Source organism: Lissotriton vulgaris, chromosome 9 (assembly GCF_964263255.1).
Source record: "Lissotriton vulgaris chromosome 9, aLisVul1.2, whole genome shotgun sequence".
NCBI classification, from domain to species: Eukaryota; Metazoa; Chordata; class Amphibia; order Caudata; family Salamandridae; genus Lissotriton; species Lissotriton vulgaris.
The window spans coordinates 559,142,658-559,163,445 of NC_141697.1; the positions used below are offsets into that span (position 1 = coordinate 559,142,658).

The 20,788-nt window shown below is 44.3% G+C and overlaps 1 protein-coding gene across 1 annotated transcript in view; it reads left to right on the forward strand.

Annotated features, from left to right (window-relative positions):
- LOC147691791 (uncharacterized) overlaps positions 1–19,684 on the forward strand; it is a 71,947-nt gene extending 52,263 nt beyond the window's left edge. Inside the window, exons 4-5 of the mRNA XM_086936683.1 lie at positions 16,604–16,783; positions 19,429–19,684. Of these exons, the coding sequence (XP_086792809.1) occupies positions 16,604–16,783; positions 19,429–19,556 (308 nt within the window). The 3' untranslated portion in view covers positions 19,557–19,684. The remainder of the gene's footprint in view (positions 1–16,603; positions 16,784–19,428) is intronic.
- The last annotated feature ends 1,104 nt before the right edge of the window (positions 19,685–20,788 follow it).

Consider the following 20,788-nt stretch of genomic DNA (forward strand, 5'->3'; position numbering starts at 1 on the left):
AGTGTAGGCAGTGGTTCATGTAGGCGGGTCCTTAGTCATGTAGGGCTTTGTAGGCTTGGGTCAGGAACTTAAAGGATCATCTCTTCTGAACTGAGAGCCGGTGGGGGTCCCTCACGTGCAGGGTGATGTGGGTTCTCTAGGGTAGGTTGAGGATCAGTCTAGCTGCCGCTTTCTTTGTCGACTGTTATTTATTTTATTTTGAGTATTTATAAAGCGCGACTGATACCTTGCAGGCTTCCTGGCGCTGGAGAATACTCTGCTGAGGAGAGACCGGAATAAAGTAGCAGGCGGGCAGAATTTAGGGGAATAGCCAGGTCTTGATGCGTTTCCTAAATGGAAGAAGTAGTGGGATCTGGCGTATGTCAATGGGCAAGCTGTTCCATAACTTGGCCGCTGCGACCCTAAAGGATCTGCCCCCGGTTCTGGCTTTGTTGAATCTGGGCACCTTTACCAGACAGGCCGAGGATGATCGTAAGTCTCTCGTGGGCATGTACCACAGAAACAAAGCTTGCAGGGGTCTGGGCCCGAGTCCATGCAGAGCCTTAAAGACAATGCAGAGGGACTTGAAGGCCTCACGCTGCTTTAAGGGTAGCCAATGTAGCTCGGCCAGGGCTGCTGTAGCCGAGGACCTTCTCGTCCAGCCAAGAGCCAGCTTGGCGGCGGCAGATTGAATTCTTTGAAGTCGGTCCAGCAGCGTGACAGGAGACTCAAGGAGCAGGGCGTTACAATAGTCAAGGCGACTGAGTATCGTACACCTGACTATCGACGCCCGGGCTTGTGCAGGGAGAAGTGGCATGATTTTTCGCAGGGAGTGTAGCAGGGCTGTACAGATCCCCACTGTCTTTGCCACCTGGGTTTCCATACTCAGCTTGTTATTGAGCATGGCTCCCAGGTTGCGGACCGAGGAGACTGGCAGAGGTTTGTCTCTAGTCTCTGGAGGCCAGAATTCACTCGGAAACTGGCGGGGTATATTGGTGCCAGCACAGAACAGGACCTCTGTTTTGGAGGAATTGAATTGGAGGGAGTTTCTGTGGAGCCACCCAGCCGTCTCTCTTAAACAGTCGTGGAAGGTGGTTAAGGGGATGGAATCTTCTCCTTCCCAAGAGAGAATGAGCTGCGTGTCATCAGCGTAGTTGATCGTTGGCAGGACGGAATCCGAACTGGTGATCGTCTAGAAAGTTGTTCTGTTCTAGGTGACTGGAGAGGCAGGAACTGACCCATCGTTCTGCGACTTTCGCTGGAAATGGCAGTAGGGAGATGGGTCGATAGTTAGATAGACAATCTGGGCTCAAGGAGGGTTTTTTTTAGGAGTGGGGTGACAAGCGCCTGTTTCCACGAGGTTGGGACATAACCACTGTGCAAGGACTGGTTGCATATTTGGCGCATGGTGCCGAAGAGTTCAGTTCCAAAACTTTTCCAAATTTTTGGAGGCAGGGGGTCGAGCGGGGAGCCCGAGGTAATTCCGAGCGCCAGTCTTTCAAACTCGGAGACCGGGATAGGAGGAAGTTCCCGTAATCTGGTCGTCAGGCCGGAGCCTAGAGGCGTCAAGTTTTGAGAGCTGGTGCTGGGTCCCTGGGTGTTGGGGGCTCCCAGAGAGAGGAGTGTCTTCAGGTTTTGAATGATGGTGTTGATTTTATTAGTGAAGAATGCTGCGAGATTATCACAGAGGGCTTGGGTGGGGGTCTGTGATGAAGTGACACAGTCTGGATGGGTTAAGTTTTTAAGTATCTGAAAAATACTTTTCGAACTATTGGTAGCGTTGGTAATGGTGGAACAGTAGTAGTTGGCCTTATTTTGGGCAATGGCAGTTTTGTACGCCCGGAGGTTGTCTTTCCAAAGAGTTTTGTTGACATCAGAATAGCCTTGCCTCCATCTTCTCTCTGCTTGTCTGCAGGCTAGTTTGAGGGCTCTCAATGAGTCATCGAACCAAGGGGCAGGTACTTGTCTCTTTGGTTTGCCCTTTTTTTGAGGGACGAGGTGTTCGGAGATGTTGGAGATCCGTGTGCAGAGGGACAGATAGTTGTCCTCTACTGACTGTTGTCTTGTCTGGAGTAGTTGCCAGCAAACCAGTTTTCAAAGGCTGAACTGACATGTTTGCACTCACACCTTTTTTTTAACACCTCCGGCACTTGAAGTACTAATTAAGATTTAAGCTAATGTAGTTTTTTAATTACATTTTGACTTTCTGGAATCCCGTATCTGAGATTCGCTCTAACTTGCATTGTGATCTTTTTTTAACTTATTGTGTGTTGACTTTGCAAAGGTTAGATATCCAATAAAATACTTTTTTACTTGAAAATATGTTTAGGCTGAAGCTGAAATTTCCTCTCGTATTTTTAAGTTTGTTGTTTGAAAAGGCCACCAGATGCTTATTAACCCTTTCTCACCTGCTCCAAGCGCCCTTGAAAGTTTAGCATTTTTCGAAAGTGCTCCTTGCCTTCACCTAGACAAAAAGCAAGAGAATCCTGGGAATTAATAAAGGCTTGTGAATTTTTACAACCTTTACTGTGCATCTAAAGATTTTTGTTACAAAACATTACAAAACACGTGAAGTGTTTCCCCTCGTATTCCACAAGGGGACACTGTTGCCTTTAGATGACTGCCTATGTTGTGCAGTTAAGGCCTCTTATGCCTCTTTCTGGACACTCCTAGTGTGTTTTTTGTTACTTAGTAAAAAAATAAACTCTAATCTCAAAACCAGTCTTCTTGGACACCTGTTTCGACCATTGCTGAATTTGTAATTAAACAATAAAATATAAGTCTCAGACGGACTTTTCAATTCGATTAAGGACACAGAGATTAGGATGTATGCTTCTCTTTTTTACTGTAAAAATACAGCAGCTAATGAAAACTATCAAAGCTTTAAACGACATATCCAATGAGCTCTAAGTTGAATGTCTCTACCAATCAGTGGGTATCAGTCCCCATTAAAAAACCCTGAAACAAATCTCTGTCCTCTTTCTTTGCATCAAACAGCTTCAACTGTGAATGAATGGCCTGTCTCTAGTCTGGATACCAGGGACACACAGCAACTTTACGCCAACAGCCATGTCCAAACATGACACCTCAAAAGCGTACTTTCGACTGTGATCCAGTCAGATGGATCTCCAACCCCTTACTTCCCAACGGCGTCTACCTGTCGATAAGAAAAGGAATTGTAACACCATGGGGCATATTATCAAGGGATTTATATCTGCTTTTTTGGCTTTAAAAGCCAAGAAAGCGGAGATACAATTATCTTCCTATCAGCAACAGTGTGCTAACACGCAAATTTGCATGTTAGCACCCTTTTTCTCTACGCTTCCCCTTGCATCTCTAATGAGCTGCAAAGGGGGCGTTCCAGAGAAAAATAATAGGAGAAATGTTGTTAAGCGACATTTCTCCTATTATCAAGGATATCGCTAACCCTGTTAGTGATAAAAAAAAGCAGCACTAACCGCGGTTACCGCTGCTTTTTTTACACCTGGTATTTTCCTGACTTAGCCATGATATCCTATGGAAGGTGGATATCATGGCTAAGTTTGTGAGCCCCTATCATCAAGCTAACGCCAAACTTCGAGAGATTATCGTTGGTTTTCCAGCGATAATCTCTCATTTGTCAGTTAGCGCGAGAATTTTTATCACTTCTGAGATATGCGTTGCTAATAGCACGCTATCTCAGTGATGAAAATCCACGCTACCCGGCGATAATTATCCTAGCGCTAAGTGTGCTTAGCGATAATTATCGCTGGGGCTTGATAATATGACCCCATGCATCTCCAAAGATGGAGCTGAAACCAAAGGGAAGGTTACACAACAGAATATCAACTATATAACCAATATGTCAACAATATCAACAATATGGTGTATACTACACATTATTATTTGTAACACCAGGTGGAATAATGCTCGCCTACTTGTCCTTAATAGAATTGAAAGTTCTTGATGTCCTAGAAAGACATTTTTTTATTTTATGGCAGGAGCAGAGGCAGTTTAAAGCTGTGCCACCACCAATGAAGCTACATGTATAATCGTCTTCGGATATAAATTCTGAAATCTGGAATCAGCTGCTGCCATTATGCCCTCTAACCGGGACCAGTGGAAAAGCATTAGATGCCATAGCGCCACGGACCATATAGGTCCCAAACGTGGCCACATCAATGCCCGCTTCAACCAACAGCCATGTGACCCAATGAGCCAATGTTGCAGAAGTCACCAGGCGAAAAGGCTTTGCAACAAAATAAGCAAATGACCGCCAGGGTATTTTAAAAATGTGGTGTGCAATCTTCATAGGCCCTAAGGCCCCTTACCACACACAATTCCTGAATGTCAGGAAAAGCCGGATAAGACACACAACATGAATCTGTCTTAGTGTGCTTAGTTAACCGAAAAGAGACACATGTAGGAGTAAATACTCTACCCGTAATACCCAAAGCTCTCATATTGGATACTCACCTACAAGCAATGAGGGGCAAAAGCAGACTCAATTTTGCTGGAAACTGTTTCCTCTTAAGATCTACATCCCTCAAAATGAAACATTTCAATTGGGGGGAGGGGGACAAAGCAGCCTAATACCCCTAAGGAGCTTAATTAGCAATCACTAGAACACTGGCACCCAAGGGTTCCGTTTGCTATTCATTACATCAAGGAACCCATCTGCACTAGGAGGCAGCATATCGTTTGTGAGTACTGTGGGGCCCAAGACTAGGACAAGAAGAACATAGCCTGGTCCGAAACTTCCGACACCTGCCATTGTCTCCTAAAATTCTCCATACCATAAGCGACAAGCAGCCCTGAACCACCAATAGATGTGTGACGGATCCACCAGACGATCCTGGAACAGCAAAAACTGGACCAGTGGATCACGAGATTGTGCCATCACCACTGGAAACCATGACTGAGCCTTCCAAAAGCGGGTCACCAAAATCAGGTGTGCAGTCTGACAATGCGTTTGAGACAAGACCTTCTTGATCATTGAGATTGAGGAAAATGCATACTGCAACCTCCCCCACCAAGACTGGAGAAAAGCATCAGAACTCGCTGCTTGCTGGTCCGTCCTCCAATTGTAAAATGGCAGAAAGTGTGTATTCAGCGAGAGACAAACAATTCCACCTCACAGGGGGCCCATAAACTGTTGAGAGCTCTGAAAATGCAGGGGGCAAGCCGCCAATCACTGGAATTGCTGAGAAAACGAGAGTTCCACTCTGCCACCACATTCCGCTGACACAGAATGTATTATGCAGTCATCGATATCTGATGGTGTAGGCAATAATTCCAAAGGTCCTTGCCAATCTCTACTAGGAGACGCAACCACGTCCCCCCTAGCCTGTTTATGTACCTAGCCGCTGAAGCATTGTCCATCTCTACGTACTACAAACGCCCCGGTCAGTAGCTCAAGGCAATTGATGTGAGGTTTCAGTTTGGTCGGGGTCCACCTGTCTCTTGGTTCTACTGAGCCGCATCTCACCTCCTAACCCCTTCAGCTGGTATCTGACTCTATGATCATCTCCAGAACACAGGCAAAAATTGCTCTGCTCTTCCTGGTGTCCATATGGTCCAACTGCCAGGAGATTTCCGTCTTGGTCTCCAACAACACTATGTGTTCCGAGTAAGATAAACCCCTCTGGAGGTGCAGAATCTTGAGGCATTGTAATTCCCAGTAGTGAAGGGGACCTGGGAATATGACCTGAAAAGACAACACCAGAAGGCCCACTAACCTTGCTAAAATTCCCAATTATATAGTCTGCTAAGCAAGGGCTTTCTTCAACTCCTTTTTGTTGGACATAATCATCGCAAGGGGTAATTTGAGTTGAGTCAGAACCGAATCTACTTGAAATTCTAAGAACTCCAGACTCTGTGCTGGAGCTAGAAGAAATGTCTTCTCATTGTTTATGAAACCCACATCTTGGAGTAGTTGCACAGCCCACTAAAGGTGGAGTAAGGCATCTCTCTGCTTTGCGCCATGAGAATATTGTCTAGATATATGATCAGGCACACACTCCGTTCCCTGAGGAATTGCACCACTGGGCAAAGGGTCTTGGTAAAGCACCAAGGGGCTGAGGACGTCAACGAAACTGTAGGAATCAACAGTGCGTGGAAAAAATAGGAATTGACAGATACGCATCTTTCAGGTTGATCTGCACCATCCAGTCCCTGCAATATTTCTTGCAGAAGGAGTATGTCCTCCATCTTGAAATGGTGATAAACCACCCAAGAGCTGAATTGCTTGAGTTTAGCACACGATGGAAGCCTCCGCCATTTTTCTCTACCTGAAAATGTTTGCTTACAAATCCCCGGCCATGATTTAGAGATGGTTTGATCGCCTTCTTGATAAGCAGGGCCTGAACTTTGGTGTTGATAAAAAAGACTATTTAACTGGGAGATGGGGAGGGATGCAGTGGCGACTGGTGGTATTTATAAGTTGTGGGCATAAAAGTTTGGTATGACTTTTATGTAGTGAGCGAGTCAGGCAAGCTTAATGGACAAACATGAGGTCCAGGCTGGATCTTCGTCCAGAGAAAAAAGATGAAAAAAGGATTGGCAAATGGTGCATTTTAAAGCTAATTAATTTAGTGATAAAGCATGGCTTATAAAGCAGTGGGAGCATATATAGTTTTGAAATATTAAACACATAAAAAACTGCCCTATATCGTACTGCATTAATATGTTTAACAGTTACTGTAATGTGTAGGTTGTACAACACAACAACTTCAGCCTTTTAAAGTATGGGCTTGCCCAGTGTCTTGCTCTGCATGGAGCATCAACTTTGGAAGAAAATGCTCTAACCAGGCTTCAGTAAGGACCCTGAGCTGCTGATTGTAATCAGTCATATAGAAATACGTGAAGACAGGTGTTTAAGTGGGATTAAAAATTGGAGGCTCTCTAAAAGGGAGCACGTAAAATACATTTCTGTGATGCCCATAGTGTGCTGTTACTCGACCTGTATTTTCAGGGCCTGCGCTAGGCATGGGCAGTGTGAGCAGCTGCCCAGGGCCCCGTAGTCAGCTCTCCAACTTGGGGCCTGCACTAATGTGACAGAGTCAGACCAGGCATGAAAGGTGACCCCTTGCAAGTGCACGACCTTAGGAGGCCCCCCTCCCCTGGCCTCCCTGCTATGGTGTAGCAAGGTGAACCCGAGGGGGGCCCCTTCCCAGTTGCACGAAGACACATTCCTCAGGTTTGTCTGGCAATTAGGCCTCCACCCTCGCAGAGGCACAGTGGAATGGCTATTGCCCTGCTGTTTAGCTCCCTGGCAGGATTAACCCTCTCTGGAGATAAGCAACCCTCACACCTTTAGCCCTCGATGAGCTGTGAAGAGGTGCCTGTAGGTAGCTGAGAGGGAAGGGCTGCAGCGTGAGGAGCAGGGGCATCTATTCAGATGCAGACAGCCCTGAATGTGTCACGTCTATGCAATTTAGAGGGGCCTCACGCATTCCATTTCTGCCCAGGGCCCCAAAAAATTGTAGAAACGGCTCTGGGTATTTCGATTTCCCTCTATGATGTAATTGCATACAGATTTATAACACAACAACTGACCTACACCTAAAATGACGATGGGCTTTGTCGATGGTTGTTAGCTGTTTAACATAAATGAGTAACAACAAGGATTTGTTATAAATAATTAACCTTCAAAATGTTTCAGTTCTTAAATTTCAATAGTATTGAGGCCTGTGGTAGGAGTTTTGGTGTTTAGTTATGTGCACTTTATGTTAGAAATGGATGTCCTTAAGCTCTGCACATCTCTTCCATCTGCACAACCACCTTCTTTCCTCTTCAGCACCCTATTTTTATTCTTCTCTGAATGCACTTCCGTGCATCTCCATCACTTCACCACTTCCAAACACTCACTCACATTTAGTGCTACTCAAACAAATGATGGACGGAATGCTGAATAAATCGTACATCTACCCCCAGTCAAGAGATCTGGATTAAATCCAATGTTATTTTAGCCCCAGATCTCTGTACTGGGGTGTATGTATGACAGTGTTCTGCATTCTGTCCATCAATTGTTCTTTTTGCATTCGTCACACCGAGTGGGACGGGTATACCCAGACATGGGTCCCGTGCTCTCCATGACACTGGACTCAAGCTATCCTGGCTAAAGAGGGGTGAAACCCCGAAACCGGTCCAAGAAATCTTGTTTCCAGTCCAGGGAGAACCTGGCCTGGCAGTTCGGGCTGAACTGTTCTTATTGGGCGCAGGGTCAAGACTGATTTGCATATGGCTGGGTTCAAACTGGAATGGCATGGTGAGCATAAAAAACAATGGATTTAGGCCCAGATCTCTGTACTGTGGTGAATGTATGACATTGTTCTGCATTCTGTCCATCAATTGTTCTTTTTGCATTCGTCACCCCAAGTGGACGGGTATGCCCAGACGTGGGTCCCGTGCTCTCCATGCCACTGGAGTCAAGCTATCTTAGCTGAAGAGGGGTGAAACCCCGAAACCGGTCCAAGAATTTTTGTTTCCAGTCCAGGGAGAACCTGGCCTGGCAGTTCGGGCTGAACTGTTCCCATTGGGCGCAGGGTCAAGACTGATTTGCATATGGCTGGGTTCAAACTGGAATGGCATGGGGAGCAAAGAACCCAATGGATTTAGGCCCAGATCTCTGTACTGGGGTGAATGTATGACATTGTTCTGCATTCTGTCATCAATTGTTCTTTTTGCATTCGTCACCCCAAGTGGACGGGTATGCCCAGACGTGGGTCCCGTGCTCTCCATGCCACTGGAGTCAAGCTATCTTGGCTGAAGAAGGGTGAAACCCCAAAACCAGTCCTAGGATGCTTGTTTCCAGGCCAGGGAGGACTTGGCCTGGCAGTTTGGGCTGGACTGTTCCCATTGGGCGCAGGGTCAAGACTGATTTACATATGGCTAGGTTCAAACTGGAATGGCATGGTGAGCATAAAAAACAATGGATTTAGGCCCAGAACTCTGTAGTGGGGTGAATGTATGACATTGTTCTGCATTCTGTCCATCAATTGTTCTTTTTGCATTCATCACCCCAAGTGGGACAGATATGCCCAAACATGGGTCCCGTGCTCTTCATGCCACTGGAGTCAAGCTATCCTGGCTGAAGAGAGATGAAACCCCGAAACCGGTCCTAGGATGCTTGTTTCCAGTCCAGGGAGGACCTGGCCTGGCAGTTCGGGCTGGACTGTTCCCATTGGGCGCAGGGTCAAGACTGATTTGCAGATGGCTGGGTCCGAACTGGAATGGCATGGTGAGCAGAAAACGATTGATTTAGGCCCATATCCCTGAACGGGGGTGAATTGTGTCCTTCAATTGTTTTTTTTTTTCATTCCTCATTCACATATAAGCAATGTATTTACGTTTGCCCTGTAAATATTTTGCCATCTGTAGACCCACACACATTTTCACAAAAGTGCAATTACAACTGTAATACATGCGCATTGTTCTGTGTGCTCTCCGGAGAGGCCAACCCACTGACAGCCACTTTGCTTTGTCTTCAGGGTCAGCTTCAGAGCTCTCATTCAAAGTCCCTCAGAAACACCTGGCATGGCTCAAAGTATTCACTGAAAAAAATGCAGAAAGAAACACATGATTAAATAGCTAACTCTTGAGGAAGGCAGGATTAAGTAAAACTTGAAAATAAGAGAGGAACTAAATCACTGACTTGCATTGCCTTAACATTTTTTAACACCGTGTTTCTAATCAGTCCATGTTTTGGGCATTAATGTTGTTAAATGCATGAAGATAGGGACAGTTTTAATGCCATACAGCAGATAAATGTCTCCTGTAAGCACATATTTCTCGCTTTGCGTTTGACTTGGATATTTGGACCAATTTCACAAGGGAACAAGAACCCTCATTGTTGCTAACTAACTGATTAGGCCTATCAGTAAATGACCAGTCCTTTCTCACCACAGGAGCAACTACAGACCATTGATAAATTTCCTTCAATATTGTTTTTTAAACATTTTTATTATACATATAATAAGATCTGCAATTATATTTCTCATTGAGAAGATATTACATTGACAGTCTCTCATCAATCGGCATTGTGCACAGTGATATACAATTATACTTAGTTGCGATTTTTTATACCTCATCTTCTGAGCCCCAGTCTATTACAGGGGGGTACATAAATGCCCCCTAAAGGTATTCCATTTACCCCACACATTCTCCCATTTCTTGGGGCATCCTCTGTGAATGTACGTAGCTTTCTCAGCCCCCATGATCATGTCCATATCCCTACACCACTCTTCCATGTTTGGGGCTTGTGCCACCCCTCATTTCTGAGCTATATTCCGCCTATCTATCATCATCCCTGTTGTTGCCCAATTTCGGTCTGTGTGGTTGAGGTCCGTTGGTTCCCATATATTCAACAGACAATGTTTGGGTTCAGGCGGGACTGGGTTAGGGCTGACCTCTGTGATAGTGTCAATCACTGCTGTCCAGTATAGTGTAATCAGTGGCCACTCCCACAAGGTGTGGTAGAATGTGCCTATTTCGTTACATTGACACATGCAGCAAGGGTCAGTGGCTCTACCCATCTTATGCAGTGTCACTCTTGAGGAGACCGCTACCTCTCTGGGCGATTCTATCGCCTCCTGCCAGTCGGTGTCATCCAGTTCCCGCGTCTCTACCTGCCATGTGTCCTGTAGTCGTAGTAGGGGGTCCGTTTTGGGTATTATTAATTTTCCGATATGTAAGGGAAATTGCTTTCTTGTCTAAGTGGTTTGTTAATAGTCGGTCCTCAAAGGGGGAGGTTTCAGGGAGCACATCCTCTGCTGGAATAGCGGCTTCCAGTGCATGTTTTACCTGCATGTAGTGAAACATTTCAATGGGAGCCATTCTGATTTTTCCTGCAGGTAGGCAAAGGTGACAACCTTCCCCCTTTCCAGAGATCGCCCAGCCCGGAGATCCCAATCAGATCCCACTTCTGAAACCCCTTGCTCTTTCCCAGTGTACCTAGTCTTCCAGTGTGTTGTGTAAGCTTTTTAGCCCATCCCAGGTGGCGTGTCACAGTGTACCAAACATAAATTGTGTGGGCTTTTGTTCCCAAGAGGCCTAATATTTTCTGTTTATTGTAGAGTACCCTGTTGACTCCTCCCGTTCCCAGAGCTACTCTGTCCAGGCGGTACGCGGGGTCGGTGTCAGATGCATGAATCCACTGATTGATTACTGTCAGTTGTGAGGCCCAGTTATACGCCCGGAGTTTAGGTAGAGCGATGCAACAGTCATACCAACTTCTGACCAGTTTACTCCTGTCTATCCTTGCCGGTTTGCTATCCCAGAGGAGATTAGTGACTCCTGAGTCTATTGATCTAAAATAGGAGTCAGGGACCCGGTAGGGCATAAAGGAATCTGGGTAGCGCCATAATTTTAAAAAGTGCCGCTCTGCCCAATAAGGTGAGCGGTAATGCTTTCCAATGTTTGATATCTCACCTCATCCTCTGTAGCGGTGCTTGGAGGTTGAGCGCCTGGAAGTCGTCTGAGTTTCGTTATGTGTATCCCTAGGTATTTGAAGCTATCTGTTACTACCCTGACTGTGCAACCGCTAGGTAATTTGGGATGTGGCCCGCACAGAATATATAGTACAGACTTTTCCCAATTAATTGTGTATCCTGATACCGCCCCATACACTTTGTAGATATTTAACAGTTCATAAATGGATTGCGGGGGGAAGCTATATATAACAGGACGTCGTCTGCGTAGAGGGAGATGCGATCCTCCTGTCCCTTCGCCCAGCACAGACCCCAGATTATTGGGTCGCCCCTAATCCAGATTGCCAATGGTTCCAGGACTAGTGCGAATAGGAGTGGCGATAGCGGACAACCTTGCCGCGTTCCGCGTCCCAGAGAAAATTCCTGTGAGATATGTCCGTTAGCCACTACATGTGCGATAGGGTTAGTATACAGTAGGCGAACCCAGAAACAGAATTTAGGCCCAAACCCCAGATGTTGGAGGATAGCGAAAAGAAACACCCATTCCACTGAGTCAAAGGCCATTTTCGCATTGAGAGACAGGACCGCCGCCTCCTCGCGTATTGTGTGTTTTCAGCCCAGGACACTATGTAGGCGCCTAAGGTTCAGATCTGTATTCCTTCCCGGCATAAATCCCGATTGATCTGGGTGGACTGATTTAGTGAGGTAGAGGGTCAATCGGAGCGCCAAAGTTTTGGCTAATATCTTAGCCCTCTGTGTTAATCAGTGATATCGGACAGATTTCTTTTGATTTTTGAAGAAAAAGGGGAAACCCATTTGCTGCCCCATTTCCTTGCAGCTCACACAAAATCTTAATGTTAAGATTGTGAGTTGCAATGAAATGCACCACTGGCGATGCTACTTTTGAACCCTCCATTTTGGTTTTTCATTCCTTCAAAGCCTGGAGTTTTGGGCAAAGCAGGATTTGCAAGGGTGAAAAACTAAAAACATTGTCAATATGTTAGGCCCTTTGTAAGCTATATGCATGCACTCAGGAAGGGGCCATGTAGTGTAGAAAAAAAGCACAGTGCTATTTACCAGCCTAGCGTGGTTAGCAATCACCAACAATAGTCACTCCAGAGTGTTGCTCTGTTTAATGACATCTGCTGGGGTTTTGAAATGTATGGAGACATCAGTCACTGGGAGGCCCCTTTAAACGTAGGTCCCTTCTGCCACATGAGTAAAAAATTATTTGGAATCAGACAGACAGAACACTATTCATAACCGAAGATTAGCATTCCAACACTTATCATTACCGAGGACAAGGCAGTAAAACACACTTGTTTCACAGTGCTTGCATACACTCCTACGTGAGACGAATGGGAAAGGGGGGGATCTATGCTTGGGAATGACGGACGGCTGCTCTCAAGCAGGGCGGGAGCTTCCAGCGCCCCAAAGAATGACACTGACAGCATCACTGGCCTATACTAGTGGATACTTCCGTAGACTACAATGGCATTGATTCATTATGAAGGACTTTGGAACAGTAAGCCCTGTGTCCTGCATCACAGCTCAGAAAGTTGTTTTACTTCCTGGCTTCCGTCTCCTGCTTCAGAGTGAGGCTGGGCAGGCAGCCTGGGACAGACAGCCTGTATAATTGTACAGGAATGTGACAATTAACATTTAGGAAAACAGTGGCTGTGAGAGGAAATTCCATTACAGTGGCATGTGGTCCCAAACGGCAAGAGTAAGTACTACAGCAAAGAGGTCCAGGCAAAAAAGATAAAACATTTCACACAGTCCCTGGACCCTAGTGTCTGAAATCCAAAAGTCTTACAAGGGCAGCAGCAGTTGACTTAGACAGCCCATCCACTGATTTACCACCCTCCCCCAAAATTGGATGACTGTCAAAGAGGTCATTGGTCACTCTGCCTACATGAAACTGTTGGACACCAGGCTTGAGGACAGCCCCTATGGAAACTGGCATATGCCTTGGCCACACCAGTCTTCATGCAACACACCCCATTCTTGTACAGTATAAAAGGGGAGAAGGTCAACAGACAATGCCATATTGCCCCAGCTCCTTCCATTTAGGTTATCTGTGAGAATGCTTCTAGTATCACTTGCACGTAGCCTCCGTCTGACCCAAGGTGGCACTCCTGCCCTTTGAAATAGTGTTAGTCATCATCAAAATAGGATCCCTGGGTTCCAGTCATCAAGGACTGGAATACGTGAGTCATAGAGACCCCGACAATAGGTTCCATTGGACCAGGATGCATGACACTAGTTGTTGTTTTAGCTGGTGTCCCACTTAATGACCAGGAACAACCTGGATGTCAAGCAATCGGGTGCCATTTAGCGTCCTGGCCTAGAAAGACCCACAGGATTTCAAAAATGACCCCCCTCGTCCACCTTAATCCAGCCATGCAAATGGGGTCAAAGGAAACATGAACAAGAAATTCCACCTTCCACTACCTCACAGATAACACCTCATGACAGTTCACCTCGTTCTGCATCATGTCCTTTAGGATGGAGAACTCCTTCTTGATAGAATTCAGAACATAGGCAGTATAGACTACTTGCCATATCTTCGACCAGGGGACCCATCAAGAGAAATAGTTCCACTTCTGGGAGTGCAGACGAGAACTAATCTGGCTCTCATGTCCCCTCTGGCCACCTACTGACTTGAAGGAACACTTATTTGAAGATAAGGCAGCAAAATTAACAGGCACCTGTTTAAGCAATTTATAACTCACCTGACCGGTGTGTTGAGCAAGAGACCACCGCCATCACCGCTAATTATGGGAGACAACAAAACAAGCCATGATGCCCACAAACTTCAACACCGTATTCAACATCCTACTTCCCTTGCCTGACCTGCCACATCAGGGAAGGCGGAAACCACAAAAAAGTCCACAAAGCGGATATGTATCGTCATCACAGTCGCTCCACAATGCAATGCACCAAAACTAGGAAAGTTTCTAAATGTGCACCTGTGCACTTTGCTACACATGCACCATCTTCCTGCAGCACACCACCCGGGGAAGACAAAACTCTCCATCAAACTGAAAAACAAAATTTCAGGATATGTCTGGTGGGGTGCCTATTATATGCCTTTTTAAAGAGAGAGTTTCGATTAGGGAAGCCATAGGGGCTAAATTGGTGACAACTGAAGAAGAGGCTTCATACTATTTGCCGGGGGAGGGGGCAGGTAAAAGGCCTCATATTTAATGAATGGGACCAGGAAGAGGCGAGGGAGGGGTGATTATTTCTTTTCAAAGAGATATCTATAGAGATCCTGAATACCAATAGTACTTTGGAACAGTTTCTGGATTCCTTCTGAACTGAACTTGAGAGTGAGCAATAGAATAAGACTGAGAGAGTGAAAGGAAGATGAGTGCGGTGGAGAGGAAAGCATTCGAATGGAAGAGAGAGAGGGTTTGCTGAGGGCCAGATGTCTAGCTGAGAAGGCAGGCTTGTCTAGTGTTTTTATGATTCAGCAGTCAACTACAACATCCAAAATGCATTTGGTTGGTTGTAAAATCACATGCTGGAGCTGAGGTATGTGTATATTTTTATATATCATCCGGAGAAAACAATAATTAGCATACCATATGGCGAGCTTTTAAGAATGAAAAGAAACTGCACACAGGCATGTAATTTCCAAGTTGCTGCTAAAGAAAGCATGAGGAGGTTAGAGGCGAGAGGATACAGTAAGGCCGCTTTAGATGTGGCGAAATCTAAGGTTGACAAGAAATCCAGAGAAGATTTAATAGCTGTAGGCAAATCTAATATCAGGAAAGAGAAAGAAAAAGAAGATAATGCAAACAGCTTGAGGATGATAACCAACTATTCCAGTGACTCCATGAATATCAGGAGGATCTTTACCAAAAATTGACATATTTTGAAGTGGGACCCGGTAATAGGGAAGGACTTACCTAGGGCGCCTCTTCTAACTTTTAGAAGAGCGAGATCCCTACGGAACAGCCTAGTGCAGAGTCACTGAGAAAAGGAGAGTAGAGTGTCCCATTTGGGAGATTGGCAGGGTGTTACCCATGTCTTAAATGCAGGACTTGTAAGAATAGCAGGAATGTGTTGGAATATCAGGTACCAGACATAAAGGAACCCATGACGATCAAAAGCCTGATGAATTGTAACACAAGCCACACGGTATACTGTTTGGTATGTCTGTGTGACTTGCGTTACATTGGAAGCACGATCCACCCCACCAAAATAAGAATTTTGGAACACCTCAGAGCCATACAGAATAGGGATCCATCGTATCCAGTGGCTAGGCATTTTGAGAGGTTCCACAAGAGCTATAGAGATCTTTTGGGCTTCTTTTGTATGGACCAAGTGCCCTTAAATGTGAGAGGAAGTAATAGACTCTTACAGTTACGCAGATTGGAGTCACAGCACATCATCGAAAATCAAACCAAGATGCCAGGTGGCCTAAATAGTGGTGAGGAGATGGCCGTACATTTGTGATGCTCCCCATTCAATAATGTATAATATGTGATTCTGCACTGTTTGCATGTACTAGTTTATTTAAGCAACGGCAACTCTATAAAGGCCTAGATAGTGGCCCATCCAGGGCGAAATATTTTTTACACTTTGAGCCAAAGAGATACTTTAGTATTACTATGATTAGTATTTGACAGCCAATCCAGGGCATTATTATTTACTTAATGTTTAGTCACATATCTAAAGAAAAACAGTTGTGTTTATGCTGTGATTGATGTGTTTTGACCTTTTCTTTACCATTATGCATTTTTAGAAATGGCCAACACCTTCATTATCTTTATTTGGGTGTCCTTTGTTTATTTATTCAGTACTGCATTATTTAAACTTGCCTCATGGCGGCGCCGGCCACTATTGAGAAAGGCGGCAAGCCAAAACGCATCTGGAGGTGTTCTTCTTGTAAACCCAATAAATCTGGGATTATAGCATTCCTGTGAGTGCTTTTGCATTTTCTGCAGTGGAGCTTTTGATTGTGGATCCGCGCGGCAGATATATATAAATTGCCTTACTTAAAAATGCAATGTAGGTCTCTAATCTTCATGTGGCAGGTAGACTGTCGGTCAGACGGTAGAGATGGGTCATAACGCATGATCGCAAAAGGGTCAGATTGAAATCCCTCCTCACCGCCTACATTTCGAATGCAATGACAACTGATGGTGTTCATGATCCATGTGTGACTGCTTCTGGTTCCAGGTCTGTTTCTTTCTCCTTCCCAGGTTCTCTGTGTCTGAACTTCTGTCCCCTTCAGCGCTTCATCCCCATCTACCTCATTACCAACGGGATCACTCTGGTATCGATGCTCGTCATCTCGTTCTTGACGATACTCCAGAGCCACAAATTCTTCCAAACCGCTTTTGGCTTGTTGGCCATCTTCTGGTTCATTTGGTTGATTACAGGTAATTTATTTATTGTTTTTGAATGAGACTTCTGAACTGCAAGGTGAGTTTTCTATCCACATTTTGTAGGTGAGCTTATGGCCTTATTACCTAGGTATATTCATTTTGTGCCCCCAGTGCTAATGATACCAACTCTGAGGATGTGGAATTAAGAGGGATTCCAGATTGAACCCTGGGTCTCCTCTGAGAATGTAGTACCCCAATATCAACTTTTAATTTTCAAAGTGCAACAGTACTGACTGCAAGAGCTGGTCTTAAATAATATTGCCAAGTTAGATGTGGAGTTAAAATAGTAAGTTTACACTGCCCAGTGATATTGAGCAAGTTGTTATTGTATAGTCTATATTGTTGCAGGTCGATATTTTGTTTTGATGGTTTGACATGCAACCGCCTTGAACAATGAGGTCCATTGGTAATTCAAGGTCTGATTCACATGGCGATCTGAAATATTGAAACCTCCGGGGGAATTATAAGGGGTCAGCAGTAAGTTTGTGGCATGAATAATTCCTGAAAGACCAATAACAGGTTTTCTTATGGACCTCTCATAATGAAGGCACTAATAAGCACTATAAAATATCATTAGGTACCATTAAGAAGGTGATAGCCTCACACAGACGTATCACTCTCGAAAGGATGTGTGAACATAAAGACCCTCATTACGAGTTGACCAGAGCAGTATTTGCCAGTGAGATGATGCTCCGAGCACCTACAAGTGGGCAGCTGCCATACCCGACCACCATCACCCTTTTTGCTTTAGCTCGCGGGGGCAGAAAATGTGAATGGACTTTTGCCCTCCCGCTGCCCCCAGACCACACCCTACGACCAGAAAATAATTCCAACTGGTGGTGGTAAATGTTTGTGGATTTGGACCCTTTATTTCCTCCTGAAGGGGGTAATCCATGTAGACCGGGTCTTGCTGGGTCTGCATGTTATTCCCCATTCCTCGGGGGCAGGTAATCCCTGTTATCTCACGGAGAGATACCATTCAGTATCGTTAAATCTGGCCCTATATCTCCCAGTAGAGATAACAGGAAATTCGGAATGAGGCCCAAGGGGCTATTCACTAGATAGTGGAAGAAGCTGAACATTAAATGACAAAATGGCAGCAGAACAGAAAGCACATATAAAAGATGGCAGAATAGCATTATACAAATCTCAATTGAACAAGGTGGCCTTTCGTTGTGACTGTGTCGTGCTAAGGGCGTGACATTATATCAATGAGGAGCAATATATGCGTCTAGTTCTAGCCAAAACCAGATCACATGATCCAGGGCCATTAGCCAGACCTTTGCAAGAGCTTCCTCACCGATCTTCCACTATACTCCCTCCTCCCCAGGAGAACGTTTTAAATTTGTCACCTACACTCTGTTGAGCCTTCCCTTTTCTATTTTCAATAAGAGCCCTCTAGAGGCTCTACATTCTTGTCTTCAAATATGTTCTTGCCCTGGCCCCCACCTAACCCACCCACACACCTAAATCCACCAGTGGTGCCTTAACATTGAGGTGTATTCCCAGCTACCATCTCACCATTGTCCTCAAGATAAATTGCCTCCTTGGCCACATTAAAAAGGGTCCTCAAGCATCACCTTGCCCATAACATGTTTTAACAAAGCCTTATCACACCCAGTCTGTTTTACCATCACAAATTGTGATATGATCCACTTATGCAACTCTATTGATTGTTTGCACTGCCCGACCGTGATTTAATAACGTACGGTTTGTGTAATTATCCTACTCCATCTTCATCAACTTTACATGGCAGGTCATTTTTTTTTTTTTTTTTTTTAGAGAAAACAGTTCAATTTTAGGGATTTGTTTTCTCTAAACAAAAACATCTGCTGAGTGGGATCTTTAAACATGGCACCCTCTCAGCAAATCTTCAGTGCTGTGAAAAAAGCTACAGTGGCTTACTTCACAACACAGAGATCCCCGCCAGCTTGGTGGGAATTTTTTAAAAAGGAGGATGACCCTCAGCTGTGGGGGTGGTGTCCCTGGACCATATCCCACTGGCAGACCATCGGCCAAGGTCCAAAAGAAGCCGTTGCTCGTGCAGAAAAGCTTTTTGATTTGAGCCCCATGTGATTTCAACTACAACCACATTAGCGAGATGTGTTAGGTAGCAACTTGCACTCCATCTCATGCTCTTTTCATGCATTACAGTAGCTGTGCAAGGTGGAAGGCTAGTGTCCAGATTGGCCAAACTTTTTTTGCCATGTTATAAATGTAATCCCAATACCAAATAGTTTATTAGGACTCAATGGTTCTATAAATCATACCCCATATTTTTACCCCCTTTTCACTATGGACGTCGTTACAAGTTGGCCAGGATTCCTGGTTAGTAATTTTGTCCCACTGTAAATTTGACTCCAAACCTTGAGATATTTTAAGTGAATGATGTTAGAAGGAGGGCTAATCTTTCGAATCAGAGTTTGTTCACCAGATTACTGCATATTTACTCTCTTTCTGCATGCAAATTTCACCAGGTATGGCCTGAAGAGAACAGAGAGTAAGCATCAAAACCTTGTTTCAACCAAATACAACTTTATCTGCCCTCTAGTAATGATAGTGTCAATGATGAAGAAGAATGTAAACATGATTTGTATGTGCTCTTCTCAACCTCTGTTCCTCTCTCCAATTTCCTGCAGGCAGCATTTGGACCTTTCCTCACTACCATAACTACAAGGGTTGTAACAAAGAAGTATACATGTTCACATTCGTCAACCTAATTGTGCAGTGGATCATGATAATCTTCACGCCTCGTGATATCGTATGATGATGACCTTCTTAACCACATTTAACCCATTTATTCTTTCTTAAAGTTGAACTAAACCCTTTCAAGATGTTTAAGGAGAAGCAGACATAACATGGACACTAGACACTGTTTTAATAAAGAAATTATGGTTATTCAAAAGCTGCTTTGGATCCATTTATGTTGTGCATCTTACCTTTTCTAGGATGGTATTCATAACCACTGCTGATGGTAAAATTGTGGTTAGAGCTAATATATACAAATACATTATCAATATGCACAACATGTTATATATTGGATGGTGGTTATCCCTCAAAATACTTGTGACATCATGAAAATGAAAAAAGTGTAGCAATACAGTAAAGGCTACATTTTCTACTCCAGAGAAAATTCCCAAACCATCTTCTGATTATTACTGTAATAAATGTTGAACATTGCTCTTCAAATTTCTAATAGTCCCCACCAAAATCACATGTATATATGCAGCCTGATCAACATTGATCAAGGATTTTATGTTAAGGCACGGAGTCTAACATTATGCATGAATCCTTTATTGCACATACTCACAGCATCAACAAAAGATACAATTTAGAACTTCAGTAAAATTCCAGTAACTAATAAAAGTCCAGGAAACACAGCCCTCATTGTTCTTTTGTTGCTGCTGCTCACATGATAAGTATCTGTTGCAATTTTTAACTTACAAATATTGGCTTAGTATTGTTTTTCAAAACTAAGTAGAAAAGTATAGTTTTTATGAGGTATATTTTTTTAAGGTTTAGTTAGCATCAGGGAGAATATTTAGCTTTATATATTAGATTTAAATGCCTTTAAGCTGTATTTAATCACTTGGGTTTGTTTTTTCTTTTAAAAATAACAACCAAGACAGTAGCAGTTTATCTCTTTTTGCAAGGTTTTTTTAAACAGTAGAGAAATTATGTTGAGGTTATACCTTGACGTTTCAAAGTTTAGCATGATGTGCCTTGTTTTTGGTAACCATGTTAGCAGCGTCTTTTAATACTGCATAGTCCCAGACGACCGATTGGCTGTTCTTGTGATTTTGAAGCTGGCAGAGAAGTCTCTTGACGGCGTCCATTCTGCAAGCTTAGGGTTGATAGGCTATTAAAGTTTTGTTTTGGATAAAGAGTGCAGCTTTTGTTAATCAGAGTAGTAATTTGGTGCATGCCCTCAACTAGTGGTGCGGCATTTGGAGCCTTAGAGGAAAGACCATTAGACGTACCTGTGCAAAGTGCATGGGA